General features: G+C 45.4%; 1 protein-coding gene across 2 annotated transcripts; it reads right to left on the bottom strand.

The window, feature by feature from the left end:
* Positions 1 to 2978: 2978 nt before the first annotated feature.
* Positions 2979 to 15063, bottom strand: LOC120448340 (cadherin-23). 2 transcript variants are annotated; one of them, XM_039630303.2, is made up of 9 exons: positions 14827 to 15063; positions 13806 to 14120; positions 9011 to 9375; positions 7446 to 8943; positions 7123 to 7384; positions 5448 to 7062; positions 5090 to 5392; positions 3879 to 5020; positions 2979 to 3815 (listed from the first exon to the last, which is right to left on the bottom strand). In XM_039630303.2, the coding sequence occupies exons 2-9, from the start codon at positions 13954 to 13956 to the stop codon at positions 3689 to 3691; spliced, it is 5463 nt and encodes a 1820-aa protein (XP_039486237.2). In that variant the 5' UTR covers positions 13957 to 14120; positions 14827 to 15063; the 3' UTR covers positions 2979 to 3688. The 2 variants fall into 2 exon arrangements, with proteins under 2 accessions (XP_039486237.2, XP_043861942.1); XM_044006007.1 differs by having other exon boundaries at positions 14894 to 15063.
* Positions 15064 to 15501: the final 438 nt, after the last annotated feature.

Here is a 15501-nt window from a genome sequence, read left to right as displayed (position 1 = left end):
TAGTAATAAAAAGGACAATAAGTAAATATAGCTAAATTCAATTCGTGCGTAATATTTACCTTCTTGATCTTTATTTACAACTTACATTTCTGTGCAGAAAATAAATGGTCTTACACATGAATGATTATTGAGAGAACTTTTCAGAATCAGTTTATCAAAACGCCGAGCAGTTTTCCAACCCCATATAAGAATAATTTTTCAATTCCAGTCACATTCGCATTATGGGACTGTGCCAAAAAAAATAGAAAGGCATTTCAAATATATTCCTTTTCCAAATGAATAAACTGTTAGACAAACAATACATTAAACTTTACAACTTCACACCCGCCGCCAGTGTACGCGAAACATTAGCATTTGAGGAAGCACCCTTTCACTGGGCTGGAAATGGAAAAATCCTGGCAGCAAGAAGTAGTTCATGGAGAGGAGAGGACATGGTATGGTAGCTGTACCACAAACGATGAGTTGATTGTTATGCAAATGAGTTTAGCCAGAAACCAGCAACCAGCAACCAGCAACCGGCGACCAGGACGAAATGTGAGAGCCCAACCCCAGATTTCGACTCGGATCCGGGTGCAGTTCATCAAGTGGTCATAAATTTATAGGTAGTTTTCAGACGCGCGAAGCTGCCTAATTACTATGCAGCGCCATGTGCATAATGAAGCTGACATTTCTAATTTATGGTTGATATTTGTTAATTTTTTTTTGGCCTTGCATAAATTGAAATTGGAAGGTTGGCACTAAAATGTCGGCAAAACAACGGTTTCATGCCCAGTTATTGTCAAATGTAAACAACGGACACGGCACGAGCGATTTAATGGGGGATCCGGCGGAGAAATCCTTTCCTGATCCTAAGCTGACGGATCCTGGTAGTTCTGCAGTTCCACTTCCGGCTTAAGCCAACTATTCGCGCGAAAATCCCGCGGTAAATCCGCCATTGTGTGGGCTTCCGCACAAAAAATAAAAGGAAAATTCTGGGAAAAATGCGAAAAATCCTTGCAAAAAAAAGGAATTGCGAAAATTACCCCAAAACGTTAATGGGAAGCAGAACTAGTAGTTAGCTGCAATTACACTACCCCTAAGTCCTTTTTTATGGCCCTGCCACCTCGGAAAGCGACCGTTATGATTACTTGCCACACTTTCCTGCCCCGTTTTTCACTTTTTGGTATGCACGCGAGGCTTTTCACTATTTGTTGCTCGATCAGGAGAAGGAGGAGGTCCTGTCGCAAAGCAAATGGCCGGGCTCAGTCATTAATTGTTGGCATTGTTTGCGCCTCGTCAGCTGGACATCTGGCTCACTGTCTAGCTGCCTGACAATAGCTGTCGGAGAAGTGAATCTGGGGTAAAAGTCAACTTCTAAACACCTGCATACTCACCGTGGCTAGTGTGTGCAATGCAAATAAATCGTTACGAAGTCGTATACTGAGTCAGATGAAATCTAAACTCATGACTCAATGTCGTTCATAAACACAATAGTTTGAAGATAATATCAAAAAGGTGTTTAATTTACTTCCGCGAACAATATCCAAATGTTGATAAAACTAAATGCACCAGAGCTGATATGTTGTTACTATTGTGACTCCAGTCCTTAGCTGATCACATATTTTAGGTAAATCATATTTTATGTAATAAAATGTATTTAAAAAGAATGCAGCCTGAAATACTGAAAATGAATTGAAAGTTGATATCCACTCTTCACTAGATGATATCTCTAAGTTAAGCCCTTGGCGCCCTATAAAACCTATCTGTGCTATCTATACTATATAGTTCCATGTGTATCAGTGGTATTAATTGCAGATTAAGCGAACTTCGAGCCCTGATGGTTGGCGCCGCGAATGACTAACAAGCGAGCCGCTTTGACACTCGAATTTGTAGTGTGATTTATGAGGATGACACTGGCATCATCAATCACTGTTCAAGTGGAAGGTGATTTAGCAAAACACAAAAAACTGAGACTGCAGGGGAATCGCAATCCAGGTTAGTTAGGCTTTATGTAAATTTCACTAGTAAGGGAAACCAGTTTAATTACACTCCATCTCTGGGGAGGAGGACGAGCAACCCCCAAGTGCAGTTGAGTTGACCCGGACAACACTTGATTCGATGTCTTGGGTTGTTGATGTTGTTTCGCCTTAAAAAGTTATAAAAATAAAACGGCGGCGGAAGAGAGCGGCAGCAACCCCCGAGTTCATCCTGCACCCTTTGATTCTGGCCAGGATCGGGAATGGGGGATCTGGGATCGGAGCAGGACCAGCATCATCCCCTGTTTTCCCGCCCGTTCTCTTGTTCGTTGCCAGGGGCTAATGAGCGCCGCACATTAGTTTTAACAACATTTATTATTTATGGGTTTTTCCCTCCTCCTGTCCCGCTCACCCTCAATGCATCCGCATGCCTCTCTCTCACTCTTTGCACAGAACACATACTTTGGACGTTACATTTTCACTTGCCTGCATAGTGACGCAGTTGCCGAAATGAACTCAAAATGGGAATTTGCAATTACTCCAAGCGCGGCAAGTTTAATTGGAATTTCGAATCCGGAGCGGCTCGTTAAGGACGTTAAGTCAGGATCTGGGGAATGTGGTTCTTACAATGGTTCAGAGGCGGGAGAAAGGATAATGTGTATTATGATTCAGTGGTTTTGTTGATTAGTATGACCCATAATGCAAATTTAATATAAAGTAGTGCATCTTGAATTTCAATTGATTTCTTTAGTTGAGCTATTTTAGATTAGGTGAAATGATTTAGTTTGTTTTCTAATTAAACCATAACCAACTGCTTTAAAAGTCAACATTTTCCATTTAATGCATATATAAAATCAATAAATTCCGTGGCTACTGATCGGAACCACATTCAGTGTCAACACCTTCCGGATGTCAGGCCATTAGTGGGGATACGATTCATTTGCATATCACTTTACACGTTAGCCTTTGACGCAACGCCAAACCGCTGGGAATAATGAGTAAAAGGTCGCGTTTTTCGCACTTTTGTAGTTAATAGAATTTATTTGCACACATGTTCACATTGGACAAACTACTTAGTCGTATATAAATATATTTACTTAACAGCGAAAGCATATGCATTCTGTTTGAAAACGGGAGACTCATTTTCGGTCGACACGCACATGGCCTGGCTTTGACTCCTGGTCGAGGATTGGATTGTGGAGCTGGAATTGGGCTTTGTTTGGGTCGATGTTTATACTGCACTTGTTCGACATGTTATAGGCAAATAGACGATAAGATAAATATATAAAAATAAATGCATTCCAGACCTGCCAAAGTGCCAATTGAAAACCCGCGAAATTCGACAGGGAAACCTGTGCACTTCAACACAAATGACACACAGAACTGACTCGACTTAGGCTAACCATTCGAATTGAAAATTGAAAAAATCCCTACGCTTTATACAGTACTATATGTTAACACTAAACTAGGCTAATTGGTGCTACACGTACATTCTAGATCACGCGCATAGTATGCTTAAGCTTATGGTATATGGACTGATTTGGCATTCTACCTTTTACCAATCTCTGCCAGAAAGAAGTCCCGGTTCGCAGTTGCCGAGCGGAGATCCTGGGAGACTCGGGGATTCGGAGATCTCCGCTGGTGCAAAGGGGGCTTGAGTCTTGGGCACTAGTCTACTAGGTTGGTGGTCAGTGGTTGAACCTGGACCTTCCCGTGCAGAAGATGAGCTGCGGCTACAAGGGCCCGTAGATGGGTTCGGAGTAGAGCACGGCGGGCATGGAGTAACTATACGAGGTTGGTGTGTGCTCCGTGGGAGTGCGTAAGCTTGCCTGAAGACTGCGCTTACTGTGCCGCTTTAGTCTGGAAAGGGATTTTAATGAGTAATGAGGATAATGAAAAAGGTCAAGGCCAAGTCAAACTCACTTTTTCTTCAAACAGCAGGCTGTGCACAGGGAAACCAAGGCAGCCAGACCTATGAGGGCGGCCAGGAAAACCAGCCAGGCTCCCGCCGAGGTGAGCATTCCCGCAAAAATAGCTGCAGCATGAGTCCTTCTCACCGAGCAGGATTCCACCTCACTAACCCCGTAGGCGGCGTATATATCTATCAGTTCCTGACGCAGCTGCTGTGAGTTCATCAGCTTCTGCATCTCGTTGAAGGACAAGGCAGCTCCATTCTTGAACATCTGGAAACAGGAGCTGGTGGCGGTAAAGTCCAGACTCATGTCGGGTCTGGTGAAGACCTGTGTATCCAAGACGTGCAACTCCAATCCCAGGGGCTTCAGTTTTTTCTGCAACAGCTCCTGGAACGGTCGGATATTGTGCTGGATTTCGTTTGGAGGTCGGGCAAAGACGAACTTAAGCAGAGATTTGTCTCGAATTACAAACACCTTGAGATTGCTGTGGGCTTGACGTTTGGGTTGTACTGAATTGTTGGCCATCACCCGCAATAAGAAGTATCCATCCACGTAATCAGAGAAGGAACCTCCAGTTCTCAGTTCGCCAGTCCGATTGTTCAAGGTAAAGAGATTCTGCAGGTTACCGACGGCCAAGCTGCGACTTCTCTTATAGAACTGCGGCACAAAGGTCACGTTCTCAATGGAAAGACCAACGGGCGGAGCCTCCGCATCGGCATCACTGGCTTTCAACGTGGTCACCACAGTGTCAATAGGCACATTGATCCTAATACCCACAGTGGGATCTGGCTGCTCGAATTTCGGCAGATTGTCGTCGATGTCCAGTACTCGAATGTTGATTCGCAAATGTGAAGGATCCTGTCGATCATAGGGATCTCCAATAAACTTGTAGCCAGGTTCGCCCAGTTTTAGACACTTAATCGTCAGAGTAAAGGACTCAACCTGCTCTCGGTCAATAGGCTTTTGGGTCTTGAGAATGGCCAGACTTTCGTTGTTTCGCTCTATCGTAAACAATTGTTCATTATTTCCATCGATGATCACATAATCAATGGCCGCATTCTCGCCGAGATCGTCGTCCAAAGCGCTGAAGTTACCGACAATGGTGCCAGCCGGTTCCTCTTCTCTTACCGTCATGCTCAAGGGTCCTGCGTCCTTTAAAAGGGTAAAAATTGTTATCAGTTGGTATTCTGGATGTTCTTCTAGAACGCTTCCTTTACTTACAACTTCTCTTGCGAATCGCGGTTCGTGATCATCCACATCCAGGACAGCAATTTGAAGGATCCTCGTCACCGACTGCTTGGGCTGTCCATTGTCACTTACTTCCAGCAGAATCCTGTACGTGTCCTTTGTCTCCCGATCCATTGATTGCTTGGTTGTTATCAATCCTGAGTGAGCATCTATGACAAAGGCCTCGGCGTCTGGAGTATCCGGCAAAATGCGATAAGTAATGGTTCCGGATGGGGTGTTTTCATCATCCGGATCGCTGGCAATGACTTGAAATACTGGAGCTCCAGTAACAGCATTCTAAAAAGATATTGGTTACTTAAAAACGCTTTGAAGATTATCAATAAATGCCCACCTCTGTGACATTTGCCATTTGTCCCACCCGAGGAGACAAGAAGTAGGGCACGCCATCATTGGCGCTCACATCCCCTATGTAGATCCTGACATCGGTGTCGGTGGATAATGTGGGCTGTTTGGGCAACTGGTTGCCGTTGTCCTGGGCACGAACAATTAGTACATAGGGATGTGCGCGGCCCTTGCCGGTAAGATTGCGTCGGGTGGAGATCAGACCACTCTTGGGATCGACCTTGAAAAGTCCATTGGCTTCACCCTCGTTAACCAACTCGTAGCGCACCTCGCCACCCAGACCCTCATCCGCATCCACGGCTTCCAGCTGGAGGACAAACGAGTCGATCTGCGCGTTTTCCGGAATCACAGTGCTGTATTTCTTCTGGGTAAACTCCGGAGCGTTGTCATTCACGTCCAAAACCTCTATCTGTAGCTCCACTACGCTTTGTTTGGCATCCGTGGGACGACCAGGAGAGTCCTCCGCCTTGATCTGCAGCTGAATCCTGGGTGTGCGCTCCCTGTCGATGGTCTGACCACTAGCCACTATAATTTCCCCAGTTGTATTGTTAATATCGAATAGCATGGCGTGCTCGCCCTGCAGTGAGTAGATGATCTTGTGGTAGCCCAATCGCTCATCACGGGCATTAAGAACCGCGTCCTTGTCTATAGCTCTCACCCGGATGACTCGCTCCGGATGAGGCCTGTTCTCGATGATGGTGGCTTGATAGGAGGTCCGTTCGAAGTGCGGGCTATTGTCATTCACGTTCTCCACGGTGATGTTGACTCGACTGACAGTGCTTCTTTGTCGATCGGCACTATTAGCGCGAACTTGCAGCTCAAACTCCGGACCAGTTTCGCCCAACGCCTCATAGTCCAGCCGCTTCTTGAGTATCACCTCTCCGGTTCGCTCCGCCACTTGGAAATAGTCCACCTGTTTGGGTTCCACCAACTCAAAACTGGTGATCGGCTGTCTGGTGACAGGATCTTCCGCCTGCAAAATAAACAGCGCACTATCGATGGGCATTTCCTCTTTGATCTTAACATCGATCACCGGTCTTGAGCTGGTCCAGCCGGGATTCTTAAACACCGGATTGGTGTCCTGGAAGGACTGCACGTACACGGTAACTTCTGTGAAGTCCACCTGTCCCTCGGGATCCACCTCCGCATTGAGATCTCGCACACCCACGGTGAAGATGATGATGGCGGCCACATCGTGACGAAGCGTTCCATTGACAAAGATCTCACCACTATGACTGTCCACTCGGAAGGCCTCCTGCAGTCGGTAGTTGCTGCGATTGGCTATGCTTACGCCCGCTTTTGTGGTAGCAGCAACTGGACCAACCATACTGTACTCCAATTTCGAATTAAGATCCTTGTCGGTTGCCTTCACCCGAAGGACACTCTCACCCACGGCTGTCCTCTCGGACACGTACGTCGCATAGCTGTTCTGCTCGAACTTTGGGCGCTCATCATTGATGTCCTTCACATTAACATAAACCGTAGTGGTGGCCGTTTCCGGGATTGGAGTTCCGGAGTCCACTGCGTTCACTATGATCTCAAAGCTGTTCATGTTCGAGTCGCGATCGATGCGGGCTTGTGGCGACACAGTGATTAAGCCAGAACTGCAAAATAAATTGATTAGATTTGATTTAAGTTCATGGGTTCATCTAGCTAATACTGACAGTTCATCAATCTCAAAGTTGTCGTTGGCACCCACAATCCTGTACCGCAGCAGGCTGTCCAGACCATCCGGATCGTGGGCAGATACAGAGGTGACATTTGATCCTGCAGCGGCGTTCTCGGGAATCGAGACTCGGTAACTGGGCGGGCCAATGATGGGTAGGTTCTCCATGTTCTGAAAGTGTCCTCGGAAGATGGGCCGTTGATTGCCGGAAATGCCAACGCGTACCAAAACGCGAGTGGTGTTGGACAAGGGAGGAATGCCTATGAAGAATATTTCATAATTAATGATTATTTCCTTTTGAGCAATATGCAGCAAACTCACCGAAATCAGTGGCCGAAACCACCAGTTCGTATTCACCCCTCTCGGTGTCCATGGATCGCGCTGCTTTCTGAATGACAATCTCGCCCGTATCCGGCTCTATGCGGAATACATTTCCAGCAATGCTGTTTTCGGACACAATGGAATACTTAACCCGTCCATTTCCCTGGGTGGGACCATCTGTATCGTGGGCACGCACGAAGAACTGCGGCTCAAAGAGGGCTGCACCCTCCCGAATAGTTCGACTGTATTCCTTGCTCTCGAAGTTTGGATGATTGTCGTTCACATCGGTGACCCCGATGAACAAGTTGGCATTGGCCTCCCGCTGCCCTCCATCGATGGCCACCACTGTGAGGCTGTAGCTGCTCTGCTTTTCGTAGTCCAGAGGTTTGAGCAGGTAAACGCCTCCGGTTTCCGGATTCACATAGAAGTTGTCCGCACCGAAGCCCTTGAGTACGTAGCGAACGTGTCCAAACTCACCGGAATCCAAATCAGTGGCTTTTACGTGTCCGATTACAGCGTCCACAGGAAGATTCTCAGCTGCCGTAAAACGATAGGTGCCTTGGTCAAACACAGGTGCATTGTCATTAGCGTCCAGCAGATGGATCTCTGCTCGGGTCTTGGCCTTCTCCACGCCCTTGACGGAAGCCACAAGATCGAACTCAAATCGTCGCAGGTCCGGATCGGCAACATCGTAATCTAAGCGACTAGCATTCAACACCTTGACAACCACTGGTGTCCGGCCTTGAGAATCAGTGGGAGAGACTTCAAATACTCTGGCCGCATTGAAGACATCCCGCAAAGAAAGCTCATAGCGACTGTTCTCGCCCATGTCGCGATCATCCACGAAGATCGAGAGTCCCGGCAGAGGCATTCCATTAGCCAGATTTTCCGTTATGGAGACATTGAAGTGCGGTCCACTAAAGGTGGGCTGGTGATCGTCCACATCGGTGACCACAATGGTTACTCTTGTCAGCGAGTGCTCGGCGGGAATAGCTCCATCGATCAGCTCAGTGGCTCTTATGGAAAACACATATACCCCACCATTTTGGAGGATCTCAGCGTTCTCACGATCCAGTGGCTCTGCGGTGGTCTGCAGTACTGCAGTTCCCTCGCGAGGATCTCCAAACGGTACCAGCTCAAAGTGCCCGAAGGGTTCATCTTCCAGAGAAAGGAATATATCCCTTGGTATGCCCACATCTCCATCTACAGCCTTGACCGTCAGAATGCTCACTCCGGCGGGAGTGTTCTCCGGCACTGTCGCGGAGTACGGAGCATTGGTAAAGATTGGCGACTGATCCTGGATGTCGATCACATTGATCGAAATGGTGGCCACGGAGGAAAGGCGGTTATCCAAAGCACTGTCCGAGGCCGAAATGGTCAAGATGTACGAGGGACGGCTCTCGAAATCCAGCTGTTGCTTCAGCGCCACTCGCGCTGTGTAGTTTCCGTCGGATATTTTCACTGCCCGCACCTCAAAGATGTCGCAAATGTCGTTTTCCTGGAAGAGAAGATGTGCAAAATAAGATATGTACGGCATTGAATTATATTTCTTATATGTAACGTACCTCTACACACTTCATCTGAACCTCTGCGTTGATGCCCTCGTCCCGGTCCACGACCACAATGGGTGGCTCCACACTGATCTCCGAACCCACGGGCAGGGATTCACTGACACTGGCGGTGTATGGTCTGCCCAGGAAAGTCGGCTGGTTGTCATTGTAATCCCGTACAGGAATCACCCGCCTTTGGGAGACGGTGTTGGGTTCTGTGCCATAGACACCTTCGTCTGTGATGCTGATGATCACCTCGACGGTGTCCTGGGTCTCTCGATCCAGCTCCTGGCGCAGGCGCACCACTCCCGTCTCGCGATCCACCGAGAAAACGGGTCCGCTGATACTGTACTTCAGGCGACCTCCTTCCGGATCAGTTCCTGCAATCACAATATATATTTTAATAATAATTCAAATGGAATTCAGTTGAAAGTAATAAACATCGATTGTGTTGAAACTTAAGAACTGGTAGAACTTACTCTTCTCTCTTGAATAATTATGGGCTTATTACTATTCGTATAACAATCACTTTTGAAGTGAGGGAGAGAAACACAAAACTAATTATCTTCCTAACAAAATGTAGTTGTATATAATAAACGATCATTAAATCAAATTTCCGACGCAAATAAAAGAGATAACCACACGAATGTTCAATTTACCAAGATAGATAATGAAAGATATAAAGTGTGGAAAAATGCTCCTCTCTTAACGAGACGGCTATTAATTTTTCCATTTATTTATATCAATTCCCCAAAAGATCCAGTTCTCTTTGCTAAGTTAAAGTGATCGATACATACTCCACGTGTGTGGGACGCGTGTTGGACAGCCGGTAAAGTGCAACAAGTTAGTTGGCGATGATGGAGTCCCGGTGTTTGACACGCTCGCTGCTTTAATTACAGGTAATCCGAGCCAGCGTCATAGGCTGTCACTTCGGGAAGTCGTTCAGTGGAGCCGCCGCCGTCGGTTTATGTAAAAGCGTGTGAAAAATGCTAATTCGGTTCCCACAACCTCCTGCGCCGGCGACTTTTCCAGTCGACTGCGGTTTTCCGGCCCCTCGGAACTGGGGCAACTAGTTAGTTGTGGGTCTAACCCTAAGTGGATTGTGTCATTCCCCGGCAATTTCTCTTTCTCTGTGCCCACAGCGTCTAATAACAGGAAATGTATCTACAAGTATTTGGCTTGGGTAGCCGAAAAATTCCAGCTCGGGGGCAACTCGAAATTACTTTAGAAATTCTACCAAAGCAATCATGGAGAAAAGAAAGAAAACAAATGAACCCAGGGAGCTTACAAAAGAAAACAGAGACCAATAAGCGGTCGGTCGACGGTCGGGAAAACCGCTTTTGGCCGACAGATTTTTCAAGTTTGCAGGGGGCAATGGGGAACTCAAAGTTGGGAGCGGGCTTGTGGTACACCGACAATTGCAGCACGACCACAAAAAAGACACGGCACAAAGCGGGAAGCAAACAGGCACAGCCGCTCCTCCATCTAACCAAAAAATAAAACATACATACCTCAAGCATTTCCCTGCCCCCCAAGTACCCAACTTTATTGCTCTATCCCGATTCCAAACTGGATCCCTCAGCATTGGCGCGTGAGTGACCATTTTAATGTACATAATCATTTTTCCAGCTCACACTTACCCATACCGCGTAGTCGTGGGGTATTTGGTGATCTTGAACTGCTCAACCGTGGCTTAGATATATTGATATTAAAACATGGCTTTTAGTAATTGATAATTTCGATCGATATTTAGATATAGTTCTAAGTTTTATGTGATATTTTCTTGCTATAAATATTACTTCTATAACAATCAAGATTTCACCATTCAATATTGAGAGCCCACTTTATAAATGACAAAAGCGATGGCCATCTGATATCTGCGAAATGGATCTAAAGTTACAAAATGCAACCGATCCATTTGATACTCGCACATAGGGTATCTCTAGATCAACCCCTTTCCACTGCTCGATTCTCGCTCGTTTTCTCTTTGTGAATTCTCGTGTTCGATTCGAGTGTGTATGTACATACGGTGTGTTTTTTAGGCAATTGGGGGAAAAGTGGAAAAGCTGAATGAGCACTGTAATTGCGGGTACGTGCGGGATGTGGAAAAGCTCTGCTACTTTTCACTTCGCCCAGCATGGATGCTTTCATGAAGGGGGAGGATGTAATTGTTGTGGTTACCATTGTTGCTGTTGATGCGGCAGAAATAATTTGTGATTTCATGCTTGACGGAGCGTATTTGTTAATATTTTGGTTATTATTACACATGGAACAGTGGTTATGCCGAAAGAAGCGAAAGAAACGCCCGCCATGTGCCAACATTCGTTTTACTTAGTGTTTTTGGTATGGTAAAATGTGTAATTAAGCGGGTATGAAAGGCAAACTCAAGCGGCTAACCGATAGGAGTTTTCTCTGCTGCATTCCGTGCAATTAAATCCTCAAATTTCGACACCAGGAGGCAGTCCCAGCGGACTTTGCAGTTACGCAACGACTGACACTCAGTATTGTCTTGCGATCTCGGATTATGTTGTGCCCGATATGGATTCAGCTCAGTTTCCCGACTCACCGTTTAGGCCGAGCAATTTCCTTGGTCAGGTCAGTTTTTCCGTTTTACTTTTTCGGTGTCTGGTAGACGATTTTCCACGGCACTCTTGATTTCCAACGCACCCAGCCAGAGCAAACGTGTTTCGTATCTCACGGATACCGCTTGCAAAACGAACCAGTCTCCAACTGCATCCGAGTCTCGGCATCGGTTACATTTGCAGGCGGAGTCACTGGGCGAGCATCATCCAAGGCGATTTGGCACACGCTCGGCAACCAGTTAAGACAATGCCCCATCTGATTATGAAGTTGCCGTGGAGCGGCATCAAATTGTAGGCCTAAAGCCGCCGCAGCTGCAAATGTATCTCAATCTCTTAACTGGGCCTCTGTGTTAGGGTGTCATTTGCTGCTGGCTGGAGGAGCAGGTGCCAACTAGCTCTGCCCCGTTGGATAACTTAATTCAGGGGGAGTGGCTGGCCCGCCTGAAGTTTATTAAGTCTAAAATTTGCCACATTTGCTACAGATATAGGAAAACGACTCTCGATTGATTGCCACTCTCGATCGGAGTAAAAGTGCTGTTTTCATTCTCTATCTAATGGGAGAATGGGGGCCATTACCTTACCGCAATCTCCATTATCGTGGACTAACACTTATCGGTGGTGCTACGCACAAACGTGTTCAAATGCATTTCCGCCTGCTCACCTATCAGATACATATGTCTTTGGCTGTCTTTGTTTGTTTTTGTTTGTCGATTGATTAGCAAACTGCATTCTCGGGCGAGCTAACTTCAAAAAGACTAGAAACCAGAAACAGAAAGGGAAAAAAATCAACAATAAAAACATGAATATCTTGTTGGCTTATCGAGCATTCTTGCAGATCCGCACTGCATATTTCAAGCCAAGTGGCATTATGCAATCGCTGATACTCGTATGCTTATATATCTGACGAATGCGAGATACGAGGGTGCTGAAAACGTGCGGCGACCACAAAAATCCAATACCCCGCACAAGGTTGACCCGAAGTAGGTGGCCCACCCAGACCAATGCGGTCCAAGAAATGAAAGTCACCACTGGTAATTTGAGTTATGATCGAAGCTAAATTACAAAATTATTAGAGCCAGTTTTGGGGGATTGTTTTCTTGAACCGAAAGGGGAATACCCTTTTGAGTAGCGTACTTAGCCAAAGACAATTTTAGTGAAAGTAATGACTGCCTAACAACAAAACTAAAAGACTGAAAGATAATTATGTCATGATAAATGTTAATTTAATTATGCTTTTTCTGTTTATTTAACTAACATAATTACAGACTTAAAAGGCCAACAAAATACTAATATTCTTTCTGTGCAGATCTTAATGGATCATTTATTAAGTCATATCAGAGGTAACTCATTGTATTAATGGTTTTACCATTAAAATAAAGAAACCATTAAAAATATGCCATGATAAAAGCTGAATTTTTAAATGCTTTAAATAAACGGAATATTTCTTAGTCATACAAAATTAACTATGTACACATAAGTTATATTAATAATGCTTCAAAAATGTTGAAAGAAATAATATGTATACATCCTAGTCGAATAGAATGCCATTTTTGTATGCAATTTCAATTCTTTAAATTTCGCATACTAAATTGTGTCTAAATCGAGTTATTTTATTTAAAGATTGCTAGTGAACTATAAAACAATTGTACGCTTAAAATCGAAGACAAGAGAAAAACCAGAAAATAGGTCATTTGTTAATTAGTTCGAGTTCGTGAGTGAGTCAATAGTTTACTTTATCTAGTTGTCTTGTTCGAAACCAGACCGTCTTAGTGATTTGCTTTGTAGCTTATCTTATTCTATACCTGATGTAATCTCAAGACTATGTAAGTGTATGTTCTTTTCGGATTACTTTGTATTTAAGTACTATCATTAAGTGCATGTGGCCTTTTTGTTTCTCATAAAAATAGCCCATATATGTAGTTATTATTAATCCCAACTTCCCACACTAGGCCAGGTTTTGATCCACCTCTTTCTTTATTTTTGGCAAAACAAAACGAGCTACTGGCAGTGAAAGGCATTGCCACAAACTGCGTGGGAATTAGGCTATTGGTGTTCATTGTCTTCTGCGATGCAATGAAAGCCGTGAAGCAATTCCGCATAAAATTATGAAACGTGACGGCCCCGTACTACACATGTTGATAAGATGTCGAGCATGCAATCTTGGCCAGAACTCCCCTCCCCTCCCACCAAACAGAATTCGTAAAAAACGCGACCTGGTTGCAACTCACCTTTCAGCTGGAAGACGGGACTGCCGACGGGCGTGTTCTCCGAGAGGCTGAATCGGGACATGTCGCCCGTTCCGGGGACGAACTGCGGCGGCTGGTTGACCAGCTGGCCAGCGGTCAGGCTGAGAAAAAGCAGCAACAGCAACGGCAACATGTTGCCGTGGCTAATTTCAGTGCCGTTAGGTATATCCGTATCCGTTAGGTGCGAGTTTCGATGGTGCTTACGCGAGTATTTGGCACATGTAGAACGACACAGTTTCGGTACAATTCGATCACTTGGCTCTTGCTCTCTCAGTCCGCTCCGCTCGCGTTCTTGGACTGGCCGAAATGCAAAACAAACTCTGGTTATTTATTGGGCCCGAAACAAAGATTTTTCAATGCTAGCCGCTGCACCGCCCCCAGCTGGCCTTGTCGCGGGTTGGCTCAAATGAATGGGATTGGGCCGAACAGCTTGAGTTGAGCTGATCTTGCAGAATCGCTTATCTTAGCCTTGCCGTTTGAACTTTTGCCAGCTCTCGATCGCATTCCGCAAATGATGTGCAAAGCAAATGTAGGTATATGAAACAAAAAAGCAAATATTCCGACGAGATCTAAAAGAAATTTAGTAGCGAACAGAAGATTTCACTTTATGCACATGTGAAAAGTGGCACATGATGATGAGGCGGCTGCTGTCCGCCAGTTCCGATCATTGGGCACTTCTCGGCGATTGGCAAATGCGGCGATGATGGCTTTCTTTTGGTACCAACACCAGCTCGTAAGCCAAAGCAGGGGAATGTGCAAAAGCGGCTAAAACAAATAAACACAGGCAGGCAGCCGACTGGTTCGGGTAGAGTATAGTATGGTATAGTATGGCATAGTATGGTGTAGTATCCGAGTAGGTATCTATGGGTTCTTGTTTTGGCCGAAAAAGAACAGCAAATGGAGAGCGAAATCGAGGAGAGAAAGAAGGAGAGAGCGGTGGCAACAAAAAAATACAGGAAGCAAATGCAATTCAGGCGGCTAGGGCCAATAAACTATAATTTACACTAATGTGGAATGACCATTTGTGGCCAACTATTCCACGGATATATTTTTGGTTTTGGCCAACGCACGCAAAAAACACACACACACTCGAAACCGCACAACGGTTGACGCTAGGGTCCGAAACTTGATCTTGCGCCTTCTTTTGTTTTTGTTTTTGCAGCTACGGATTGCTATAAAGTATCTCGCGGATGCCGATTCGAGTCGAGTTTGAAGCGCGACAACGTCTGAACGCAGCGACGCTCGCTTACCTTCTGGCCGGACTTACCTGTTGCTGCCCGTTCTTTCCAACGAGAGCCACTCACAAAGACTCGGCTCTGAATACTGGTTTTCGCTTTCGGCTCTTGCCGGTTCTGTTTTGCTGCGGGTTTCGCGCACGCGCATTGGAATTGGCAATGAAAACTGGGTATGTAGTGTGGAGCCCACTTTTGGGCTCACAAGAAAAGTATTTTCGGGATATGTTATTCCCTATTTTTCAATTAAAACATCTTGGTACGTGTAGAAATTAATTGTTGTACTGCTACCTTCAGGCAGCCTAAGCAATTATATGTTTAAGGAATAGTAATAAGTAACAACAATTTTTAATTACTTACAAAGATACATATATTATATATTTAAATATTTATTGAATACTAATACTAAAAATTAGGGTACCTATTACGACATGATTTAAGATGAT

This window comes from Drosophila santomea, chromosome 3L (assembly GCF_016746245.2).
Source record: "Drosophila santomea strain STO CAGO 1482 chromosome 3L, Prin_Dsan_1.1, whole genome shotgun sequence".
Lineage (NCBI taxonomy): Eukaryota > Metazoa > Arthropoda > Insecta > Diptera > Drosophilidae > Drosophila > Drosophila santomea.
The sequence above is the reverse complement of the archived record's forward strand: the minus strand, read 5'-3'. Positions and strand labels throughout refer to the sequence as shown.